Raw genomic sequence first — 26,579 nt, 5'->3', positions numbered from 1 at the left:
AATGTGATACATCACATAAAAAAATTGAAAGACAAAAATCACATGATCATATCAATAGACACAGAAAAAGCATTCAACAAAATCCAACACCCATTTTTGATAAAAACCCTCAGCAAAGTGGGAATAGAGAGAGCATATCTCAACATGATAAAGGCCAAATATGACAAACCTACAGCCAACATCATACTTAATGGGCAAAAACTAAAACCATTTTCCCTAAGAACAGAAACAAGACAGGGATGCCCAGTTTTACCACTCCTGTTCGACATAGTACTGGAAGTATTAGCCATTGCAATTAGACAAGAAGAAGAAATAAAAGGCATCCAAATTGGAAAAGAAGAAGTAAAACTGTCCTTATTTGCAGATGACATAATATTGTACATAGAAAACCCCAAAGACTCCATCCAAAAACTATTAGACTTAATAAATGAATTTGGCAATGTAGCAGGATACAAAATTAACACCCGGAAATCTATGGCCTTTTTATACACCAATAATAAACTCACAGAAAGAGAAACTAACAAAAAACAATCCCATTTACCATTGCACCAAAAAAATTGAGATACCTAGGAATAAACTTAACTAAGGAGGTAAAAGACCTGTATTCGGAAAGCTACAGGACATTGAAAAAAGAGATATGTTGATGATAGACATTCTGACAGGTGTGAGATGGTACCTCATTGTCATTTTGATTTGCATCTCTCAGATGATTAGTGATTTTGAGCATGTTTTCATATGTCTCTTGGCTTCCTTTTTTTTTTTTTGGCTTTCTGAATGTCCTCATTTGAAAAGTGTCTATGTAGGTCCTTTGCCAATTTTTTGATTGGATTGTTTATCTTCCTTTTGTTAAGTTGTATGAGTTCCCTATAAATGTTGGAGATTACACCCTTATCGGTGATAACATTGGTAAATATGTTCTCCCATGCAGTGGGTTTTCTTGTTGTTTTGTTGATGGTTTCTTTTGCTGTGCAGAAGCTTTTTATTTTGATGTAGTTCCATTTGTTTATTTTCTCCTTAGTTTCCAATGCCCTAGGAGCTGTATCGGTGAAGAAATTGCTTTGGCATATGTCTGAGATTTTGTTGCCTTTGGATTCCTCTAGTATTTTTATGGTTTCCTGTCTTACATTTAAGTCCTTTATCTATTTTGAGTTTATTTTTGTGTATGGTGTAAGTTGGTGATCTAGTTTCATTTTTTTGCATGTATCTGTCCAATTTTCCCAACACCATTTATTGAAGAGACTATCTTGACTCCATTGTATGTTCTTGCCTCCTTTGTCAAATATTAATTGAGCATGTTGGTTCGGGTTGATTTCTGGGCTCTATATTCTATTCCATTGATCTATATGTTTGTTCTTGTGCCAGTATCAAGCAGTTTTGAGAACAGTGGCTTTGTAATAGAGCTTGATATCTGCAATTGAGATCCCACCTACTTTGTTCTTCTTTCTCAGGATCACTGCAGCTATTCAGGGTCTTTTTTTTTTATTCCAGATGAATTTTTGGAGAGTTCATTCTAGGTCTGTGAAATATGCTGTTGGTATTTTAATGGGGAGTGCATTGAATTTCTAGATTGCTTTGGGCAGTATGGACATTTTAATGATGTTGATTCTACCAATCCAAGAACATGGTATGTTCTTCCATCTGTTTATGTCTGGAGAGGATGTGGAGAAAAAGGAACACTCATGCACTGCTGATGGGAATGGAGACTGGTGCAGCCACTATGGAAGACAGTATGGAATTTCCTCAAAAAGTTAAAAATGGAAACCAGAAACACCAATCAGAAAGGATATATGCATCCCATCTGTTCATAGCAGCACAATTTACCATAGCTAAGATTTGGAAACAGCCTAAGTGCTCATCAGCAGATGAATGGATTAAAAAACTGTGGTACATCTACACAATGGAATACTATGCTGCTGTAAAAAAGAAGGAATTCCTTATAATAGAATCAGGGGCATAGAGAGGGAATGGACTGACTATTCTCGAGGGGGAAAGGGGTGTGGGGGTGCTGGAAGAGATTGGACAAAAATCATACACCTATGGATGAGGACAGTGGAGGGGGAGTAAGGGCAGAGGGTGGGGTGGGAACGGGGTGGAGGGGAGCTATGGGGGGAAAAAGAGGAACAACTGTAATAATCTGAACAATAAAGATGTAATTTTTTTTAAAAAAAGAAGGAATTCTTACCATTTGCAACAGCATGGATGGAACTGGAGAGCATTATGCTAAGTGAAATAAGCCAGTCAATGAAAGAAAAATACCACTCATTCGTGGATAATAAAGACCATTATAAACTGATGAACACAAATAGATACAGAGGCAGAGCAGCATTGAACAGACTGTCAAACTACAGCGGGAAGGCCGGGGAGGGTTGAGAGGTGGGTAAGAGATCAACCGAAGGAATTGTATGCATGCATATAAGCATAACCAATGGACACAAGACACTGGTGGGTAGGGGATGCCGGGGGAAGGTCAAGGGGGGAAAAAAGGAGACATATGTAATACACTTTTTAATACTCTAAGCAATAAAACAAAATAAAAAATAAAATAAAATAAAATGTTATTTACCTCAAAAAAAAAGAAAAAAGAAAAAGAAGAAGAGAAAAGAGATAGAGGAAGACATAAACCAATGGAAGAATATACTGTGTTCATGGATTGGTAGAATCAACATCATTAAAATGTCCATACTACCCAAAGCAATCTCTAGATTCAATGCATTTTCCATTTAAATACCAACAGCATATTTCACAAACCTAAAACATACTCTCCATAAATATTTAATGTTTATTGCATGTAATGCTATATTTAAAATGGTTTTTCTTGAAATTTAAGAAAAAAGCAAAAACCTCACAATAGTTAGAAAGGCTATTACAAAAAAGACAAGAAATAATAAGTCTCAGTGAGAAAGTGGAGAAAAGGGAACACTTATGCACTATTGGTGGAAATGCAGTTTGGTGCAGCCAATATGGAAAATAGTATGGGGGTTCCTAAAAAAATTAACATAGAACCATCACATGATCCAGCAATTCAACTTCTGAATATCTACACAAAGAAGACTAAAATACTAATTTGAAAACATATATGCACCCTCATGTTTACTGCAGCGTTATTTACAATTGCTAAGACAAGGAAATAACTTAAGTGTCCATCGATGATAAAACCAACATTTAAATGAAGATAGAATTAGGGGAGGAGGTTCCTGTATGAGTAAGGGCAAATCTCAGAGAGAGGGAAACTGTGGGTTATCAGTCAACATTCACAGCACCTGGGGAAGAGGTGCATTGGCCAGGTAAAGGGGTCCTGGATGGGACACCAGCAACAACCATTACACCACCTTTCCTCCGTTCCATGTATTTAAGTTTGGATTGATTCCATTCCCCTAGGATTTGGGGGAGGGAGCAAGAGAGAATAAGTTCCAAAATCCCTAGTCATGGTCATAGCTTCTGGGATAAACTTTGACCTAAACAAGCCCAATCAGCATCCTCTTAAGGATATTCTGCTGGATCCAACAGAGAAGATACTCTGGACAACATAAGCTGGAGCTGCTTGTGGCCACCTTTCCTGGCTGCATTGAAGGAACCTGCCTATAATAGGAGAGGAAATCAGCAGGCAAAAAATCTGAGCCAAAATAAAGTTGAAGAGAGAAAGAGAGTGGCCTGAAAATACTGATTGTGCCTTTAGTCTCAGCCAGGCCAAGGCTTTTCCATTCTGTAATGCAGTGGTTCTCAACCTGGGGGTCGCGACCCCCTTGGGGGTCGAACAACCCTTTCACAAGGGTCATCTAAGACCATCGGAAAACACATATATAATTACATATCGTTTTTGTGATTAATTATGTTCAATTTGTAACAATGATATTGGGGGTCACCACAACATGAGGAACTGTATTAAAGGGTCACGGCATTAGGAAGGTTGAGAACCACTGCTGTAATTTATCAATTAAGAACATTTTGTTGTCTAGAACAGAAAGTCTGACTTAAGGAATAAAATCAACTCAAGGAATAAGAAGGGATGTGAGGAGAGGAGAGGGAGAGAGAGAAAAATGACTTATTGGCTCACATAACTGAAGAGCCCAGGAGTAGATTTGTTTCAAGGGTGGCTGGAGGGGCCTGCCTGACCTCACCATGATCCATCTCTTGGATCTACTTTCTTAGGACTGGCTCCACCTTTGGGTTAAATGTGAATTAGACAATAAGCTGAGTGACAGATATTCTGGTTTCCTCAAAATCTACTTACTCCGTTTAACAATAGTTCCATCATTCCTGAATCAAACATCCAAACCTGGGTTCTCTCTTTAGGATAAATTATTTCTGAGTACTACCAGTTCTTCCCCATCAGTTCTTTCTTCATGATCACTCATACCAGAGCCTTAGTGAAGGACAATTTGGGTTCACATTGCATCATCCTGCCCCAATACAACAAAAATGGTAGGTCACTAGTCTACTGCTCTCATAATTCTTTTATCTTCTCTATATTCTCATACTATCTTACTTCAGTATGCTTTCTTTTTGGTTTTCCTAAAAGTTATTAAACTTCTAAAAGATGATGCAAACTTTTCCCTTCTTCCCAAGATAATATATGTAAACTGTTTAACATAGTTCCTGGCACATGGTGGGCTCAAGAAATACAGATGAAGATGATGATGCAGCAACATCTCTTCCTTACATAGGTTTGGGAAGATTTGAAAATTGTTTCCAATGCTTAATACCCTAATGTAAGATTTTCTTCATATTTCACTGATATTTTCTGCTACAAATAAACCATTGCTAGTACATTCTGGATATAAGCAATTACTTTGAGAGAATGAAAGTTTTTAAAATTCTCATTGATCTGCCATCTTGTTTCTCTAAGTTTTGCTACAGTACTTTTTTTTTTTTTTAAACTAAGACTGTTTAAACCCTGAGAACATTCATACATGTTAATAATATGCATGGCTGGTTTGGACACAGAAACAGATTACTTTTAATGTTTGAAAAGCAATCCTTTTCTTTTTTTTTAAATTGATAGAGTCTCAAACTCTGACACACTAAAAGAATTCAATAAATAAAGTTAAAACTAGAGAAGATATTAGTAAATCCTAAAAAAAAGAGGGCTGATTTGATTGTTTGGATCAGCTTTTAAAAAATGGAATAGATGATGTTTTCCCATCAAGTGGACACAGCTCACTTGTTCTTACAGAAGTTGTGAGGTCTGAAGCCTGAGGGCAAATACGTGATGTGTACAGTTAAAAAGTGGCAGGTGGACTGGTGGAAACAGCATATAACTGGTAGTTTGTGCTACCAGTCAGCAAGGTAATCATACCCTGGCACATTTTAAACTTCACATATATGCTTTGGGTTGCAAATACGAATTTAAGAAATTCACATCAAATTAATTATTTGATAGTTAGGGATCTGGAAGCAAATAGCCCCTGCTTTCCGTTCTGTGTCTATTGTCTCTCAATATCTGAAATTAACCTTTGCCCTAACTCATGCTGGGTCTGTGATATAGAAAAGGACCTTTTCACCTTGGTGACTAAATCAAAGACTGATGTATAATACTATTTTTAGTCTTCTAGCTATGGCGGATCATCTAGCTTTCCAACATCATATTTTAGGATTTCTTTCCTCTCATTCAGATTGAGTACAGAGAACTCCTGTGATCTACCTCTAGTAGAGCAACTCCCTTAAGTTTCCGTTTCCCTGTCATTTGGATTCACTTCTGTAGTGGAGTCTACTCGGCCATGCCCCTGGTCTAATGAGCCCAGGCACCAGGATCCACTCTGGAAATGTCAGGAGGCTTTGCCTAGTTTGGCTTCTTAGAAATGTCATGCTTGTGCCAGTTTCCTAAGTGATTTTCCTGTCTCTGATATACACACTCCTCTCCCCTACAAACCATCTTCTGTATGAGAGCCTTCTAAAATGGATGTCTTTCAAAATCTTGGCTAGGGATCCCTGCCCCACCTCCCCCCTTTTTATCTCAACCTGACTGCTTAGAATTTTATGTTCTATTTAGCAAGAACAGAGCTCTTGCTAAATATCAACAGAGGAGTAGAGATTTGGGGAATGTCTGGAAATAATCTTACAAAGGGGAGATAAGGAAGGTCTTAGAAAGATGGCTTTGGCCTCAGATAGTAAAGATGGAAAAGTCCCCTGGGCTGAGATGCTGAAAGGCTTCTTCATGTGATGCTGATGTAGCAATGATTGTAGGAGCATTTGTGGCTTTCATCAGGGTGTGCAGGGACTTCTGGTCTGAGAGTCATATGAAAATCCACACCCACCCCTATTACTCCATGATGACTTCCTGTTCCAATTCTCTCACTACTAATGCTCCCTCATCACTCCTAACCCCACTCTAATTACAGGTTTGCTGGGGTTCTTCTCCTCTCCTCTCCTCTCCTCTTCTCATTTGTATAATCCTCATATCTTCTAGATTGTCCTTGATCTCGTGAGGTATGTATGTTTTATTAAGCCTATTTATACATAAGGAAACTGAGAATCAGGGAGATTAATTAATTTGCCTAAGGTCACAGGCCAACTATAACAGCGCCAGGTCTATCTGACTCAAAGTCCATGCTCTGGCTGTTACACTGTGCTGACGCCCACTTCCCAGCTCTTCCAGGGAACAGGAAGAACAGAGGGTCTGAGTAAGGGGGAAAGCACCTTGGTCTGAAGGTTGGGAACCTAAGTTCTGCACATGGCTCTATTTGGTGTTTGGCAAATCTTCTCTTTGCTCTCATTTGCCACAAAAACAGAAAAAGAAAAAAAGGATACTTTCTACATGTCTCCCATTTCTAATAGATTGTTAGGACAATTCAGTGATTTTTTACTCTGCACTCTATACATTTAGCAAACCCATGAGTTCACAGCTTTTAATCTCAGAACAATGATATACAATTAGGTTTTGGGAAGAAGCCACTCTGCCATATGCTATGAGTAGCACTGAGCTGGCCCCACTGTCAGGCTAGAGACACACTTTCTGAAATAAGTTTGTGTCTATTTTAAAAAGGTATCTTTTCATAATAAAAACACTTAAAAAGTACTGGGCACTCTCTATGTTACACTTGTTTATAAAAATATATTATTGTTCTTGTGTGTATACGAATAGGAAACAGTATGATTGGTGCCAGGATGAGGAGGAACACACACACACAAACCTCTTCTCTCCTTTGGCTCCCAAAATGCTGACAGCCAGACTTCTACCTTCCAGGCAAAATACTGCAAAACTACCAGCCCAAGAGTAAAGACCTAAAGATGATTTCCTAAAAAGGCTCACCAGATTCCTTTACAGTAAAGCTGTAAATCCTATATAATAAAAGCCTAATATGCTAAGGCCACTCAACCACTTGCTATGACATGCACTGACCACCGGGGGCAGATAGTCGGCCACTCAAACACTCACTATGATGTGCACTGACCACCAGGGGTCAGACGCTCAATACAGGAGCTGCACTTGGTGGTCAGTACGCTCCCACAGGGGGAACACAGCTCAGCCAGACGCTGGGCTCATGGCTGGTGAGCATAGCAGCACTAAAGATGTCCAACTGCCGTCAGTTGGACATCCCCCAAAGACTCCTGGACTGTGAGAGGGTGCAGGCCAGGCTGAGGGACACCCACCCCGCCACCCCCCGCCTCCCGTGCACAAAGTTTGTGCACCAGGCCTCTAGTAGTTAATAAGCCAATCCATAGACCCAGATCCTCCAAACAAATTTTTGATTTCTCACTCTTACTTATGAATAGACAATCAAGGATAATCAAACATAGAGAAAGCCTCCAACATAGATGCTAAAGACCAAGGCAAACTTCATTAGTAGACAGCCTTGACCCCTGACACAACATCTATGGTTCCCCCAACTCTGTGATTCTGATTTAGACTCTGCAGCTATACGGTCATACAAATTTGAGATGTATTTCCTTGTCCACTAAAAAATTTATTAATCACTACAGTCAAAAGTGTAGATTAATAGGAAATAATTTGAGAAATGGAAATTTTATATGCTTCCTTATAAGAAGTGAAAACTACTAATTCTAATCTCTTTTCTGCTTCCTTCATTATCATGCCTTTTATTTTTACTACTATTCACAGGAATCTATAATAATAAAGCATAATATGCTAATTAGATCAGACGTCCTTCTGGACCACCTTCCTGAGGAAGCCGGGGCTGCGAGGGAAGCTGGTGCTGGCAGCAGAGGGAAGGAAGGCCTGCCTACTCTTGCACAAATTTTGTGCATCAGGGAGATTAAGTAATTTAATTGAGTCTATGTATTGGCTTATTAACTTTACAATAATTATTTTGTAAATAATTCTTTTGTAAATAAGGTTCCCAAGGTGCTTACTCAGACCCTCTGTTCTTCCTGTTCCCTGGAAGAGCTGGGAAGTGGGCGTCAGCACAGTGTAACATTTCTCTAGTATATAAAGACATGTATAAGGAATAATCAGATATAACTATCTACATGCTTAAAAGTGTTTTGTTACAAATAGGCAAAGTGCAGCAAGGTTCAGAGATGTAGCCATAAATGGACATTTTTCCTTTTTCTATTCTATTTTAACATTGCCACCACCTCTGAGTGAGTCTTTACTCTCTGTTTCCCATATCTCCAGACCCTCCCTGCTTCCCAATACCTGTGGCAACCAGCCTTCATCAGTCCCCCATGAGGGACAAGAACTGATGGGCTTCTTTTGAGCTCTTAAATTATATGATTTCACAATATGAGAAGTTTTACTTTAGTTAATAAGGATGTCTAACTAAAAATGAGGGATAGAAACAGGGAATATAGCTACCTCCTGTGTAGAATAATGTACTCTGTTAATCCTGCTTCCTGTCAGCTGGTAAGAGCTGGTCTGGTATAAAAACTCTGAAATAATGGGTTCCAGAGGCTGAGATGGGTGAGAAGATGATCTTTCTGGGAGGCAGTTTTTTAGGGGAGTGAATCCAAGTTGTACTTAGAGAGGGAAACTAAACTTGTAACATGGGAGTAGGAACTGATTGTCAGGTCTAAGTGGTGTGGCAAGTAAAGGAGGCAATTCAGTGGTTGTAAGTCAGGATGGTTGAGGTGAATTTGGCATGTAGAGCATGCAACTACCCAGACCAATGGGTTTAGAACTCAGGTTGTGCACATCAGGAGAACACTTGCTTATTCAGTGGCTTGAAGTTCACCTTGGGAAACCTGGAGCTGCTCTATAAATTGGCCAATGGCTAGAGTCATGGTGCTTGGTGGAGAAGAAAAGTGTTGGAAAAAGAATGTGTTATTGCTGGAAAGGGTGTTCTTCGATAAGAAGGATGCGATGTCATTTGTACTACTGAAGTATGTAGTCCCACAGAAGTAGTGGTATTTGAGCCAAACTTTAATGATGAACAAAAGTCCAGTAAGCAGTGGGAGATGGGAGAAATATTCCAGATTAGCATAAGTAAAAAAACCCAGACAATACGAGTTATATTTAAAAAATTATTAGCAGCTAAATCAGGCAGGATCATGGTTTTCCAATATGAGAAGAGGGAAAAATAAGGTTGGTAAAGAGTTGAGTTAGTTTTGAGTCACATGGTTGATGACTTTGGATTTAGGGCTGGAGGCAGTCAATGGTAAAGTTCTGGAAATTTTGAGGAGTGGAGTTCCAGGTAAGGTGATAGGTTAAATATACACATCTAATTCCATTACTTCCTGAAATTCCATTAAGACTAAAGAAAAAATTATTTTTAAATATAAATGGAAGAAGTTAACAAATGCAAGAATAGGGAAAGAGATAACAGTTTGTAATCTACAAGAGTAGATGGATGAAAGGTAAATAACTGGCAAGGCAAGACAGCCAAATCTTATCTGTTAGTTGGGAAACCCAAGAAACAACACAGTTTATACCCCATAATCATCAAAAACCTCAGGAACTGGCAGGACTGGTAACCAACTGAGGGTGAAGATTGGGAGCAAATATCAAGGCCAAAATGAAGAAAACTGGGTAAAGGCTGTTTGAGAAGCAGTTAGAGCTGCTCTCCTTTCCCACTCCACACCATTGGGCAACGTCCCTCTCCCACCCTGGCAGACGTATGGAGTCTTATTCTCTGGAGAGGATAAAAAAAAGTGAACTGAGAGACATCTCACACATTTGAGAATAGAGTTACCATACTGAAAACACATGGATTAAGTAAATTTATGCATACTGAGTCAAGCCTGCAGAGACTCCACCACTAAAACACGCATGAACACACACACACACACACACACACACACACACACACACACACACACACACACACCCTTCTCTCATTTGGCTCCCAAAATACTGACAGCCAGACTTCTACCTTCAAAATACTGCAAAACTACCAGCCTAAGAGAAAAGACCTTTTAAAGATGGTTTCCTAAAAAGGTTCACCAGATTCCTATATAATAAAGCTAAAGTTAATAAGCCAATCCATAGACTCAGATCCTCCAAACAAATTTTTAGCTTCTCACTCTTACTCATGAAAAGACAATCAAAGTTAATCAGACATCACAAGGAGCCTCCAACATAGATGCTATAGACCAGTGGTTCTCAACCTTGGCTGCACATTAGAATCACCTGGGAATCTTTTTAAAATCCTGATTTCTGGGCCTCATCCTCCAGAAATTCTGTTTCTTTGTTATGGTGTGGGGCCACAACATTAGTAACAAAGAAACAGAATTTCCGGAGGATGAGGCCCAGAAATCAGGATTTTAAAACGATTCCCAGGTGATTCTAATGTGCAGCCACGGTTGAAAACTACTGCTATAGACCAAGGTAAACAAACAGAAAGAAAAATCTTGGAGGATACAGAGACAATACAGGAAAACTTAAAAACCTACCAATAACACTTAAAAACCTACCAATATCTTCAGAGAGTTAAGAAACGATACTGAAACAATTAAGGACAGGCTCCTTAGAGAAAGAAATATTCAGAGAACAAAAAGGAGCTCTTGGAAATGAATATTTGATAGCAGAAATTTAAAAATACAACAGGAAGTTTGGAAGATAAAGTTATGGAAATCTTTAAGAAACAGAGCAAAAGACAAAAAGATGGAAGAGGACAGAAAGATAAGAAAATAGAAAGGTCAGCCTAGGGCAATGTCGGCAAACTCATTAGTCAACAGAGCCAAATATCAACAGTACAACGATTGAAATTTCTTTTGAGAGCCAACTTTTTTAAACTTAAACTATATAGGTAGGTACATTGTTATTAACCTAATTAGGGTACTCCTAAGGCTTAGGAAGAGCCACACTCAAGGGGCCAAAGAGCTGCATGTGGCTCATGAGCCACAGTTTGCCAACCACGGGCCTAGGAGATCCAACACTAAAATTCAATATCCTAGAATGACAGATTAGAGAAATAGAGAGGGGAAAAAAATCAATGAAACAATTCAAGAAATTTCCCTAGAGTAAAGGATGTATGTTTTCAGAGAGAAAGTACCACCTCAGTGCTAACCACAGTGGTCAAATAGGCATTTCATTACAAAATTGAAGAACAATGAGATAGACAGAAGATCCTAAAAGCTTCCATATAAAAAGATAAGGAGCCAGGATATCTATAGATATTTCTAGAGCAAGACTGGAAGCTGGAGACAATGAAAAGAATTTCTAACTCCAAATTCTATATCAAGACAAATGATCAATTAAGTAGGAGAGTAGGATAAAGATATTTTCAGATACACAAAAATCTCATTAAATTTACTTCTCACATATCCTTTCTCAAAAAGCTACTGGTGGATATGTATAACTGAACTGAGGAAGTAAGTCAAGAAAGACAAATATATGAGATGCAGGTAATAGGAGATCCAGTTCAGAATGACTTATTCACTAGACCTAGGGTATAACTTGTTATGATTGGAGCACATTCAAAAATTTGTGTGTAAGGACAGTGCAAGACTTTGTATATGTTTGTATTTTTCCTCCTGGGGTACACAGGTGGCGATGATGAAAGCCAATGGAACCTCAGTTTTATTATAAGTTCCACAAGAATGCTGGTATATGGATGAGACTGAAAATTGATACAATAAAGAAGTATATTTGTAATCATCTTAACAAGAGCCTTCTGTTTATGTTGCTTAGGTGTAGAATAAAACCAAACCTGAATGAAATATATATATTTCATTAACATATGGAACACATATAAATAAAATAAATATATACACATATATGTGTGTGTATATATGTATATATGCACATAGACTCATACACACTATATATATGTATATATGTATATACATAGTGTATCTATGGAAGGATACATAAGAGGCTGGAGATTAAACTCGCCTCTGTGTGGTTAGGGGAAAAAAAAAGAATGTGAGAGAGATCTTCTTTTCTCTATTTACCTCCTTGTTCCCTTTTTAAAAATTTATTTATTTATTTATTATTGTTTAAAGTATTACATATAGTATTACATATGTCTCCTTTTCCCCCCATTGACCTCTCCCCGTCCACTCCCCCTCCCAGAACATGCCCTCACCCCCATAGTGTCTGTGTCTATTGGTTATGCTTATATGCATGTATACAAGTCCTTTGGTTGATCTCTTACTTCTCCCTCCCGCTGCCTTGTGTCTTTTGATGTTTGGACGAAATGCAGGGTAAGAGAGAGAGTAGACTGGGGTCATTTTGGTTTTGATTGTCAGTTCTTGGAAATAAGAGCCCGGCTGAGAAAAGGAGTGGATGCTGAAGCTGGAGGGACTTTGACTGGCCTGGTTATGACTAAATGTGGCAATACAGTGGAGATGGCAGTGGGTGTTGAGGAAAAGGTCGGAGGGCAGTAGTCAGAGGTGACTGTGCTTTCTAGCTTGGGTTAACACGTGAAGGCGCTGAGTGGATGAAACTGGCTTCAGAATGGTGGAGGGAGGAGGGTGAATTGCAAAAGAATAGTAAGTGGCAGGGGTGGAGGGGGAGGCAACAATTATAGTTCACTTCCCCCCTGCCCAAAAACTCATTTTCACTGGCCACATCATATGCCTTATGAGGTGATGAATGACTTCTGGAAAAATCAGTGGTGGGTCCTCTGCAGGCACTATTTTGGGTGACTGAGCTAGTGTAACAAAAGATGTGGTATAAGCACTCACCTGCTGTCTCTTCTATGGCCAGAAAACATGGGGCTGGGAAAGAAAGGAATGAGGGGTGGGGATAATGCTTTTAAAAAGTTTCCCCAACTCTGCCACTTACTAAGTTGGAGACCTAGGATAAATTGCGTTGACTACTCTGTGCCTAAGTTTCCTTATCAGCAAAACAGGCATCATATCCCAATACTGATATCACAGGGTCATTATGAGGATTAAGTGGGATAATACATTTAAAGGTTTAGAGGAGTCCCTGTTACAAGGTGAACCTCTTTTAACCTTAGTTGGCTTTCTTTTCCCCAGACTTGGAACACAGAGGTCTAGATAATTTAATATACAAAGGAGGGATTTTTTAAAACCAGATATTAATATTGAATGAATAAGTATTAATGTTTCATTCAATAGCTAAACAAATAGTTTTGAGGTTCTGTCTTAGTTTCCTGGGATTCGTTGGTGAAGAGGTTAGATCACAACCCTGCTCTCACAGAGCCTAGACAGTTTCCCCCAGAATTTCCCTACATTTATTTACTTATTTTTAGTTGAGATATAATTGACATATAATGTATTAGTTTTAGGATTACAACATAATGACTTGATTTATTTATATACTGTGAAATGGTTACCACAATAAGTTTAATTAACATCTATCACCATACATGGTTACAAATTATTTTTTCTTCTGATGAGAATTTTTGAGATCTACTCTCTTAGCAACTTTCAAACATATAGTACAGTTATATGAATTTATTTTATAGTAATGTGTTGTTAGAAATACTTTTACATTAGCCTTTGTTTAGTGACTATACAAGCACATAATTTTAAAATTATACAGTATAAAAGTTTATAAACTGAAAAGCAAGTATCCCTTCCTTCACTCTAAATTTCCCAGTTGTCTTCAGAAACAACCTGTCTTAACTAATCTTTTATGTGTTATACTGAGATTAACATATAGAATTATATTAGCTCCTCTTTCTCATACAATGGTTAGGGGAAAGGGAAGAGGAGAAGGTTTGGGATGAGTCAGAGGCTTCTAGCTTGGGTGACTGGAGAATGGGGCTACCACAGAGACGTCAAGAGGAAGTATATTAGGAAGACAGAGGGAGGAACATCAGACTACAAGCGCTGAGTAGTTCTCCGGAAATAGAAGCCAAACATAAATTTTTACATCAACTTAATGAAAATTTATTGAAAACTTCTCTGTACAAAACTCTAAGCAAGATGCTTAGAGTCTAAAGAAGGCAGGAGCAGGACAGAGCACACAAATGGCAATTTTACAAGGACAAGCATGGCTAGCACAGCTGTCTATAACCCTCTAGGCCGGCTCTACAGAACTATTTCTATAGTGTGAGCCCCCCAAAGTCCTCTTTAGGTTTGAACCGAAGCTGCCCCATCTCTTAGTGATGTTGCTTTAGAGCCAGGATCTCTTGACTTATTTCTACTGGGTTAGTATATTTGTCTCTTGGCACCCAGTTTTCTTATTGTTGAAAATGATGCTCATAATCCTCAGACACAAGTTCACTAGCACTGCTCTGGGCTGGCCAATATGTTCTTAGGGCAACTGTGGGATAAGTCGACTTCTAGATGATTTGCATGCTGGTCAAACTAATTTTATTCCAGCTCTTTGTCTCTCAGCCATTAGTTTGAAAAGTTCGAAGTCTCCTTCCATTTATCCCATGATCAAGATGATAGCTCTCTACCCCAAGGTCTGCTTTCAGCCGGGTAAAACATCACAACCATCTGGTATCATCAAAACCCCTCACTGACCACTTAGGAAACTACTGTCTGTTTTAAGTCCATTTGGACAAACTGTCCATCTGTGGTTTGTCCCCAAGGCTTGTCGAAGGACGGGACAGACTGAACATTCATGTGCATCTCTGTTGGTCAAGATCTTTCTCTTTTCCCTCTCTCTCTTTTTTTTTGAGTATTGTGATCTCTCTGTTGGTTCTTGCACAGTTGCCCAGGCCACGATCTCAGTCAGTTTTTTCAAGAAGAGAAGTAGGGTTCACGAGGCACGGCACTGTCCTGCTTTATCCAGCGCTCTCTCCTAAGGCTTATCAATCGCTTGTTGGTCACATGGATCTTCCTTAGTGTTAGCAACAGCCCATATAGAAATGGCTCCAGGATCCAGAGTGCTGCCATCTCCGTTTCTCTTAGTCTCCCAAATTTTGAGTTTGTCTGCTTTCCTTACTGACCCTGACAGAAGAACAACAACTCCTTGGCAGAGGGTGGACATTTCTCAAAGCACATAACTACATTAGTAGAGTACACCTTTTATATTTCAAAATGTTAATATTAACACTATAAAGCCATAAAATATATAGCTCCCTCTCAGACTGAAGAGGTAGGTGTTCAGTCATAGGTATACAAGATAGGTTGTGGCATTACCTTAGAATTCAGAGTAGATAAAAGTCACTATTCCAGGTAGTGGGAGTTCTACAGAAAGCACAGTTTGTTAAATTAAGAAAAGAGGCCACGTCTGACACAGAAGGCATTAGTCCTAAACATTGGGATCCAATCCAATCCAAGTGTGTTCTGAAAAGAAGCAGATAAAATCTGCTCCTGGCATAGGGAGCCGAGCTGGCATTATAAGGAGGCTATTTTGTATAGAGGGAGTCCTAGAGCCTCCACTCTTATTTATGGTAAAATTTTCTCACCTTCTGGGAAGGTTTAGAGAGACAAAAAAAAGTCAGCCAAAAACTTGAAAAGGAAAGCGTATGTATCATAGAATTTGTACACTTGAAATCTACATAATTTAATAATCAGTGTCATTCCAATAAATTTAATTTAAAAAAGGAAAGGAGAAAGAGAAACCACCCACATGGTATAAAAAATGGTCAAATGGACATTACTCTTTAATTAAAAATGTGTAGCACTTTTGTCACCTGAGTCTGTCTTTGAAATGTTGAGAATACACTGGGCTTCATCAGATCTTTCAGGTACACGGTTTTCTACTCTGGAGAAATAGAAAAAAGAATTAGGTCAGATTTCACAGTGGAGCCACTTCCTTTTCTAGATTTCAATGACAGGGCCAAATATAGGGGACATTGCAATAGCAATGAGGAAGAACAAACGATTGAAGAGAGAGGTGAAGTGTCACCCACACTGTTTTCAATAGCTACCCTTTATTTTTATCTGGGCCTGTCCCTGCCTTAGGCTGAGTCCCTGCCACCTTCACTCTGTAGGCTCTTCTGGACTATTTCTGAACTAAGTCTGACAAGGCAGGCAAAATCTCAGGACCCTGACTCACCATCCAGGATCCCTAGACTCACAGTGGCTGAAATATCCATATAAGTGCTGGGCACTCTGGGTCCCATGTGCCCTTGGGTCCTAGCTGTGTCTCTGTGACCAGGCTCTTCACTGAAGGCTGCTTTGAGCCCACAGCCATGCAGCCAGAGCCTTGATATTTTTGACAAGCTCAGTTCCTCAGGAGGGACGGAGGTATGGACAATCTAATTATACCATGTGGTGAAAGGACTGATCACCAGGAATCTTCATGCATCCCTTCATGTATTCATTCAATCTTTCAACAAATATGTATTGAGCACCTACTATATGCCAGGCACTGTGCTGGTTGCTAGCAGCACAATAATTAGTTTAACTAATATGATCCCTGCTCTCTATAGAGTCTAGATTTATAGAGTTTAATAATATGTAAATATTATTTCTTTATAAAGAAAAAGGACAGGTATCCACATGACACTATAATGGGCTGACATAATCTAGTTTGGGATGGGTTTTTAAGAAAGTGCTGCTTGAATCAAGATCTGAAGAATGAGATGAAGAAGTGGCAGAAGAATATGCCAAGCAGAAGGCACAGCAGATTCAAAGACACAGAAGCTAAATGGAACATATTATCATTCCTCGTTTATTCATGTATTCATTCCACACATGTAGGAAAGCCACTAGTCAGACACTGTGCTAGGTACTGAGGTTACCGTGGTGAATAAGATGCAGCCCATGCTCCCCGCATCAGGCCCCTTTGGTATTGATTGTTTACTTGGCCATGACTGAGCATTGTGCATTGGACTCCCTGCCATCCATTTACAACTAGGACATTTTCCTCCTGGTCCTATTAGTTTTGCTTTCCTTTCCCTCTCCATTAGTTCATGTTTGTTGGAGTCTCAGCAGGCCTCAGATGTAAGTCTATTCAATTAATAGACCCTCTGGGAATCAGACCTCTTTCAACAATGTTATAGGGTCTGGACTCACCTTTCCTTGGCCTGTTCACTCTCTTCCTCTTCCACTCTGATGACTTCTGAAAGAGAGCAAAACAATCTCAGAAAATGTATTGCCCATTCATCCTAAAAAAGGGAAAGTTTGAAGAGGCTCCAAAGTCCTACTTGGAGAAAAATCCTTGTAGCCTTACATGTGAAATAGACGGTTACTTGATGCAATTTCAGGGGACTGAGAAGGAGCTCCTTGCATCCAAAAAGTAAATGCCTTTACTTGCTCACTGTGCCTTAAGTTCTAATGTTGGAAATAGGATTTTCACTTACAAATCTAGTCTTTGCTAAAATAAAAATACTAGTGGGAGGGGGAACACATTTAGTTTTAGCAATCATTTAGTGATCAGACAAGAATTTCCAATCCTTTTCTGAAAATAAGACTTAGGAGGAAAAGGAAATCTTGGAGATGTTAATGCTGAAGTGGGTTAGCCAGTGGACACTACCCACTACACAAAACCGCATGGATGGACTCACGTGAGAAATCTCCAGCTGGCTAGATCTCCCAAAGCCTGAGTTGCTACTGGAATGGACTTACTACTGTCGCAACTTGGAGTGTAAAGTCCTCTAGGTTGACTTCTGTGACAGTGCTATCATCCCACTTAGAGCCTTACAGCAGGGGTTGTTAACCTGGGTGTCCACTGAGGAATTTAGGGATCACGGGAATTCTCTCAACAGCTCCCCTGATGGTTTTGAATATTTTCTATCATTGGCAGTTCATGCGCACACAGGTACGGGTATGTGTGTGTGTGTCTGTGTGTGTGAATGCGCATGTGTGTGTTGAAAAATAATCAGCTTTACTGAGATACTAGAGGCCTGGTGCACATGTATTGGAGGGGGTGTCCCTCAGCCTGGCCTGCACCCTCTCACAGTCCTGGACCCCTTGGGGGATTGGGCCTAAGCCAGCAGTCAGACATCCCTCTTGCAGTCTGGGGCTCTCGCAGTCTGGGACCCCTCGCTCCTTACCCCTCGCTCCCACCTGCAGCAGAGGTGGGAGAGGCTCCCGCCACTGCTGTTGTGTTCGCCAGCTGTGAGCCCGGCTTCTGGCTGAGTGGCGCTCCCCCTGTGGGAGCGCACTGACCACCAGGGAGCAGCTCTTGCATCGAGCATCTGCCCCCTGGTGGTCAGTGCGTATCATTGTGACCAGTCTTTCCACTGTTCAGTGGATTTGCATATTAGCCTTTTATTATATAGGATAATTAATATACAATAAAATTCAATCAATTTTCATATAGATTTTGGTGAGTTTAACAAATGTATGCAGTCATGCAATTACCACCATAACCAGATATAGAACATTTATATAAGCCCCCAAAGCTGCCCTTTTCTCCCACCCTGTTCCCTGGTAACCACTGATCTGTTTAATGTCACAAGAGTGTCACTTAATTTCATGTAAGTAGGATCAGATAACGTGTGGAGTCTTTCACTTAGCATACATAATGCTTTTGAAATTCATCTGAGTTGTGGCATGTTGCCAGTACTGTACCACTATTAGTTTATTCATTCACCAATTTGGGATGCCAGGTTTTCAGTACCATAGGCTGCTATAAACATTTGTGCAGACATGGTTTTTATTTCTCAACTAGAGGCCTGGTGCATGAAATTTGTGCACTTGGGGGGGGGGTTGTCCCCTCAGCCCGGCCTGAGCCCTCTCATGGTCCCAGACCCCTCATGGGATGTCTGACTGCACTTGGGGGGGTGTTCCCCTCAGCCCGGCCTGCACCCTCTCACGGTCCAGACCCCTCATGGGATGTCTGACTGCCGGATATCGGGCCTAAGCCGGCAGTAAGACATCCCTCTTGCAATCCTGCATTGAGCATCTGCCCCTGGTGGTCAGTGTGCATCATAGCGACTGGTCACTCAGGTTGTTCTGCCGTAATGGTCGCTTAAGCTTTTATTATATAGATGGGTAAGTATCTAGAATTGCAGGGCTGTATAGCAGTGCATCAGGATTTCAGTTGTTTCACATCCTCTTCAAAACTTGGTATTTATTAGTCCTTTTAATCTTTGTCATGTTAGTGGATGTGTAATGGTATCCTGTTATGCCTTTAATGTGTATATCCCTAATGATTAATGGTGTTATGACTGTGTGACTATGTTTATTGACCATTTATATACCTTCTTCTATTAAGTATCTGTTCAAGTCTTTTGCTCCCTGCCTTTTGTTAAGTGAATTTTTTTTCTTATTACCCAGTAGTAATCTATAATTGTATATTCTGGATATAAGCCCTTTATCAAATATACATTTTTGCAATATTTTCTCCCAGCCTGTGGCTGACTTTTCATTTTTTTAACAAAGTCAAAGGATAAAAGTTTTTAATCTTGATGAATTTCAGTTTATCAATTTGTGTTTATTGTGTCTGTCAGAGATTTGAGTAAGGTAAGGTCACAAAGATTTTTTCCTATGTTTTCTTTCAAAAGTCTTTTAATTTTAGCTCTTATATTTAGATATGTAGTTCACTTCAAGTTAATTTTGTGTGTGCCTAGGTTCATATTTTTCCATGTGGATATCTAATTGCCCAACACCATCTGTTGAAAAACTATCCTTTCTGCATGAAATCATTTTCACACATTTGTCAAATAAGTTGACCATGTGAATTTATTTTTGGACTTTCCATTTTGGTCCATTGACTGATGTGCCTGTGCTTTCACCAGTATCATGCTGCCTTGATTACTATAACTGTATAGTAAACCTTAAAATTAGGTAGTATAAGTCCTCTGTTTCCTTATTTTTCAGAATTCTTTTGGCAATTGTAGGTCTTTTGCATTTCCACATGACTTTTAGAAGCAGGTTTTGAGTTTCCACCAAACAGCCTGCAAGGATTTTGATTGGTATTGCATTAAAACCATAAATCAATTTGGGGAGAATTGGTATCTTAAAATCTAGTCTTTTGATCCATAAACATGGCATATTTTTCCATTTACATAGGTCATTTAAATTTTTGTGGGTTATATTTTTTAGTTTTTAGTATACAGGTCTTGAATTTGTTCTTAAAATTTAATTCCCAAGCCTTTAATATTATTTGATGTCACTGTAAATGGTGTTTAAATTTTGTCCAGTGTCCAATTGTTTGTTATCAGTATATAGAAATACAATTGATTTTGTGTGTTGACCATATATCCTGTGACTTTGCTACACTCAATTAGTTCTAATAGTTTTTAATGGATTCCTTAGGCTTTTCTATAAACATGAGCATGTTATCTGCAAAAAAAGAGAGTTTTGCTCCTTCTTTTTAAAATATGTATGCCTTTGTTTCTTTTTCTAGACTTGTTGCACTGGCTAGGACCTCCAGTACAATGTTGAGCAAAAATAGTGAGAGTGAACATTTTGCTTTATTCTTGATCTTAGGGGCAAAGCAAACAGTCTTTTGTCATTAAATATGATGTTAACTGAAGGGTTATGGTAGATGTCCTTTTCAGGTTGAGGAAGTTCCTTCTTATTTCTACTTTTATAAGGGTTTTTTCTTGCTTTTTAAAAATCATAAATAGATATTAATTTGGCCAAATGTTTTATCTGTATCCAATGACATAATCACATGGTTTTTCTTTCCAGTTGTCGATGTGGTGAATTTTAGTGTTTGGTTTTTGTATGTTAAACCTACCTTATGTTCCTGGAATAAACCCCATTTGACCATGATGTATCATGCTTTTAATATATTGTTAGATTTTAGTTGTTAAGTATTTTGACATTTATGATTTTTTTCTAGTTTTGATATCAGGGCTCCCCCTACCATCAGAGCTATGTGTTATTTGACTTAGTTTCCAAACAAAATAAATCTGTTTAGATTCTATATTTGTCAAAGTTCCTCTTGAAAATAATGGCGCTTATAGCTGAATGAAATATTTCAAATGTCTGTAGACCAATCCAGAATAATTAAGTTATCCTTTTATGTCCATGACAAAAATCATCACCATTAAACACACACACACACACACACACACACACACACACACACACACACACTTATATTTTAAAGTAAAAGCAGATAATAAAGATAGATTTCTAACCTTTTAGGTTTGATTATAAATTTAGCATTTTGAAGGGCAGATGTGATGATATCACTAACTTTCAATTTTTAAGCCCTGTGAAGGTTTCTGCTTAAATGGTGGTTGAAATGTTTTATTTTGGAGAAAACACTTGCCCTTTAAGAGATCATTCCTGGAAAAGCCAAGACTCAGGTTTGGTGGAAGGAGGCAAGTTGAAAAAAAACAACCGTTGGTTGCTAGGGCACTAATGTATATACAGATGTCAGTCACACAAAACCAAACAAGGAAGCAAAATTTCAGGAGAAGTTTTTTTAGTCTTTTTCCTGAGTGGGTAAGCTGACAGGTAGCTTTTGATTGGGAAAAGACAGTAATTCAAGATGACATTTTCTCATGCCTTACCTGTCTTATTTGATAAAAATACAAAATAAAAAGAGAAGAGAGATTGGAAACCAGCAAAATAACCATGCCATTTCCCCTTTTTAAAAATTTAACAGGTTAAACAGGGTAAATATGTATGGTTTAGGGGAAAAACCCAGTATAATTATGAACAAACACTGGAAAGAACTTTTGATGCCAAGTTAATTTAAGGATTGTTCTCCTCTGAGGAGAGGATTAGTTTTGGAATAGGAGGAAGCTCCATTTTTGGAGAAATTCCTATAGATTATCAGTAAACTTGTGCCTCTCTGAAGGGATCACAACTGCTTTCATGTTTGTCTGTTGGCAGAATTTAGTTCCTTGTGGTTGTAGGACTGAAATTTCCATTTCCTTGCTGACTCTCAGGTGAAGGCCATTCTCAGCTTCTAGAGGCGGCCTACATTTCTTGGCTCATGGCCCCTTCCTCCATCTTCAAAGCCAGAAATGGTGGATTGAGTCTGTCTTAAGTTTTGGTTCTCTTCTCCTTCCATTCTTACCTTTCTAACCAAGCTGGGAAAAGTTCTCTGACTCATGTGATTAGACTGGGTCCACCTGGATAATCCAGGATAATTTCATTATTTTAAGGTCAGTGTCCTAATCACATATGAAAGTCCTCTTTGCTGTAGAAGAAAACATTATAGATTCTGGGGCATGTGAGGTGGACACCTTACTGTGGGCATTATTCTGTTTATCGCATAGCTAATGCCAGAGGAATTCACAAAGCAAATGTAGACATTGCTGAAGTTATGGAACCCAAATTTACAAACATCTCATATCTACACGTCATAGTTATTCAGTACATCTCCCTTCCTCCAGTGATATCAAGGCTCTTCTCTTTTATCAGATTCACTGGCATAAGTGACTGACCAAGCAACGTTTTCCTATCAGTACTTTTTATCACATTCTTGGGGCGGGGGGCTCCTATATGTGCTGTGCCCTCTTGTCTTCTGCCTTTTACCATGCATAGCTCAATTTGACCATCTTATATGCACACATATAGCTTCTTAAAACTCTTTCCAATTTCTCTCATGTGTATACACACATCCTCCTCTTTAATTCCCTTCTCTAGTCTCCTGAATTTTTCTGATTGCTTCTTGGAGGAAGAAACATTCTTACTTTCTTTTTCTCTATCCCTTCTTCTTTGTTTCATTTGTAAACTAATTATTCCAATGTGAAAGCAAATTTAGGAGACAGCTTCTTCCCTAACTGAAGGTTGCTTCTGCACATTTAGCCAATTCTAAAGGCAATGAGATTGAAAAAAAAGAGAAGCTCAAAACCCTGACCTTGAAAAGTCAAAGCCTGGACAAGCATGGTAAATCCATACATCTGATCCTCTGTACTGAATTTTCCCTACATTAGCAGCTTGAATTGCTCTGCCATATGCTTTGTGTCAATTTATTGAAATTAGATAATCACTCCTAAATTTCCTGTTTTAAAGCAGGGATGAAATAAATAACTGCTAATGTCATCCATCTATTTTCTACATGGATCTTAAAATCAATATAATGAAGTTTTAAATAAGATGCTGACCAGAAGCATTATTCTTTTTACCATAAGTGAGTAAGAAGGTTACCTGAATTATTAACACCAACCAAACTTCTACTAGAGGCAATTACTGAGATGAAGTCCAACCTTATTTTACAACTTTATCCAAACCAGCCCAAACCATATATAGGGATTATTCTAAAGTCAGGAACCATTTTCCCCACTAAACAAACACAGGCCACTTTTACAACATATGTGAGAGGCTGCTGAATGCAGTGCTATTTACAATAGCAAAAGATCCAAGTGTCCAATGATATAGAGTTGGTTAAATAGATTAAGGTATATCCACATAATGGAATACCTTGCAGCTATTTAATGTGATGCTGTAGAATGATGTTTAATGACATTGAATATTTTTTGTACATTTAGTACAAAAAAGTTAGAAAACATGTGAGATTATCCTACTTGTAAAATGAAATAGTCCTTATAATAGTATCCCACTTATGGAAAAGAACAGATTCATACATAAAAAGTATCTGGATGATATAGACTAAATGCTATCAGCATAATAATTTTTTTCTTACTACTGGAACTATAGGTGATTATCTCCCCCCTCCCCCAGTATATTTAGTAATGCATATGTAATGCTTGGTAATCAATAAAAGTTCATATTCTTTTTTAAAGTTAGTGAGGAACAATTCATCTAAAAGCTCAGGAGACCTATTTTAGAGATGAGAAGGCAAATCTGATGGTTATCTAATGTTTCTCTTCTCCCACCAAACATCCCTGCTTGAACATCACCAGGTCTATAAGTGCTTTCACCATTTTCCTTCATTGAATTCTGAAAGTAACCTTATGAAGGGAGGTAGGTAAAGCAAGGAATAATCTTTTATATTTGTAAGTCTTAGGTTAGAAATGTTGCCTTTCCTAGAAATCCAGAGCAATGTTATCAGTTGCTGAGTCTCATCTACAGGGATTCCAGATCATGAGGGGAAACCTTGTCTTCCAACCTTTTGTTGACTTTTTGCGAGTCTGGGCTCAACCAAGGAGCTGCAGGAGGCAGCAGATGGGGAAGTCCCTGCAAAGTGGCACTCTGCGGAGAGGACAAGCACTGACTCACCACATTCATGAGAGGGGCCAGGCTTCTTCTTCCTTTTCTTTAGTGTTATGAAGAACACTACCATCCCACACACACCGAACAGCAGTACAGGTAGAGCAGTCAGGAGGACATTGTCTGGGACAGGCAGGGGTGGCTGAGGTGGCTTTGCATCTAAAAATGACCACAAATTTTTAATTAGCCAGGAAGATTGGTTATAAAAGGTTTATAATGGCCACTGTTCTCTTATTTATATGCCAGCTTTTCCCCAGGGCTCTACTGCCAGAGAAGCCAGAAATACACAATATGAGGTGTTAGGAAGTCCCAGTCCAGGGTCTTCAGCAGTTAACTAATAACCAAGCCAGTGCCTCTGACCAAATACCTGGACTGAGCTCCCTTACTTTCCCAGAGGCTGGGATGACAATGACTGTGATCTAGAAGAGGGTTGACCTTGCCCTTGGAATCTGGGTAAGGTACCTGTGCCAAGGCTCTGAATGTACAGTCCTCTGTGTGATGCCTGCATCCTCAGCTCCCTGTGTAGACAGGCCCAGGTCCTGAAGTTTCCTTCATAATAATTCTTCCATCCACTATCATCTCTAGATCAGGCTTCAGACACCTCTCACCTGGACAAATACAATGACCTCCTCACAGGCGTTCTACCTCCAGTTTTGTTTTTCTTTGTTTGCCTTTTACACTGAGGTCACAGCAGATTTCCCCAAGCAGGGCTGTCAGCATGTCTCACCCATTAGAAAAACTTTGCTGTCTTTTCATGCCCTGAGGTATCAGGGTCAGATTCAGCTCCTGGGAGGCCAAGACTTATTTCCTTGCGTGGAGACTCATAAGTTTCCAGGGAATTGAAAAAGAGGCTTTAGGGGGAAAACTGAGAACTGAGGGGCCCATTTCATAAACATTTATGAGAACACTTCCAGTAGTTAATCCTAAATTACAGGAAAACAGGACCTCCTGTTAGCTTAGCTGCAATTTGTGGACCCATGCCCTGATCCTGGGGCATTAAGAAGAGGAGTTATTGCAAGTCTTATTCAATACTTTTTGAGTCTGTCCCAGTTCATCTCACTTCAGCCTATTTGGTATTCCCAGTAAAGTGGGGGTGGGAAGGTTAATACTTGTTAACATGGAGACTGCTACCTTTTGACACCCCAAAAGATTCCTTGACTCACAGTCTAACCTATCTCTGATCAAGCCATAGAATAGGGTCGCAGAGAGGCCAGCCCCAGCTTCTTGAGGCAGCTGGAGCTGAAAGTTTCTGAAGATGGTGGTAGCTGGGAAGGTTTCAGCAGTAGTTGAGAAGCAGAGAAAGGTAAGTCATGATGAGGCTATCTTGGTGGCAAGGCCCTATTTATTTGTTGACTGTGGGAGCCATGGTAGAGGGCCCCAGAGCATGTCTCATGTGTGGTGATGTTAGGGGCTCCAAGAAGGTGCTGAACTTCAGGGGTGGCCTGGAGAGGCCTCTATCAGGCTACAGTAGAAGCAACCAGGACAGGCTGGGTGGCCTCACCATTTACTGGATTCTTAGAGGGTGAAGTACTTGAGTGGAGGAAATCAATACCAGGAGAGAGAATTGGCCCATTGGTAAAGTTGGCTTTTAGGAACTGGCCCCAGAGGCTGTACATAAAAATATGTCCATAGGCCAAGATATGTTTGAACAAGAAGACATCAGGATAAAGAAGGTAGCAAAGCCAGAGGGTGGAGCTAGGAGTTGGAAGGATGACTTAGGAAAAGACAAAGCATGGGGCCAGAGTTGGAGAAGGGGCCAAGGCAAGCAGAAGGCAGATAGGTGGGGGAGGGTTCCGCATCAGAACCAGCAGTGATGGAGACAGTGTGGGAGAAGGGTGCTTCTATTCCAGGAAAGAATCTTGCAGTCACTGCACCTCAAAAGTGGGGTTTCAAATATGGATACATTCCCTCAAGGGCAAAGTCATGACTTTAAAATGTCGGGCTCCTATTAGTGGACACTGCTTAGGCTCAATGCTTTCCTCCAGCTGGACTGGTCTCCATACTGCACTATCAACATGCCACAAGAATTTCTGCTTCTGAGTCTTTCCTTGACATATATGTACATTTCCTTTTGTGCCTACATTGGATACTGCTAGTCCATTGTGGTCCTCACCTGTCATCACCTCACCACCAATTTTTTCTTTTGCTGTGTTACAAGATCCCACCTCCTTTTAAAAGACTTCCCCTGACTCCCAAGAACTTGCCTATATCTGATTGCCTATAAGACTAATTATAGCCACTTTAGTTTTCAATTTTACAACTTATTTCTATGGAATATAATTTAGATTCCAATCCAATCTTTTTAAAATACAGATTTTCGTGTGTATACATCATGAAGT

The 26,579-nt window shown here is 39.4% G+C and overlaps 1 protein-coding gene across 25 annotated transcripts in view; it reads right to left on the bottom strand.

Moving 5' to 3' along the window:
• CD86 (CD86 molecule) overlaps positions 1-26,579 on the bottom strand; it is an 89,529-nt gene that overhangs the window by 8,458 nt on the left and 54,492 nt on the right. For 5 of the 25 annotated variants that reach the window (XM_036350579.1, XM_036350580.1, XM_036350572.1 and 2 more), the window contains 4 exons: positions 24,250-24,399; positions 17,230-17,275; positions 15,903-15,973; positions 14,187-15,213 (listed from right to left, as the gene is read on the bottom strand). In XM_036350579.1, coding sequence (XP_036206472.1) covers positions 15,065-15,213; positions 15,903-15,973; positions 17,230-17,275; positions 24,250-24,399 — 416 coding nt within the window. In that variant the 3' untranslated portion in view covers positions 14,187-15,064. Of the gene's footprint in view, positions 1-14,186; positions 15,974-17,229; positions 17,276-24,249; positions 24,400-26,579 lie in introns of those variants that run through there. The other 20 variants (XM_036350577.1, XM_036350586.1, XM_036350587.1 and 17 more) reach the window with 13 other exon arrangements.

The sequence above is a fragment of the Myotis myotis genome, unplaced genomic scaffold (assembly GCF_014108235.1).
Source record: "Myotis myotis isolate mMyoMyo1 unplaced genomic scaffold, mMyoMyo1.p scaffold_m19_p_2, whole genome shotgun sequence".
Lineage (NCBI taxonomy): Eukaryota > Metazoa > Chordata > Mammalia > Chiroptera > Vespertilionidae > Myotis > Myotis myotis.
Note: the sequence above shows the minus strand (reverse complement) of the source record. Positions and strands in the feature narration are given on the sequence as shown.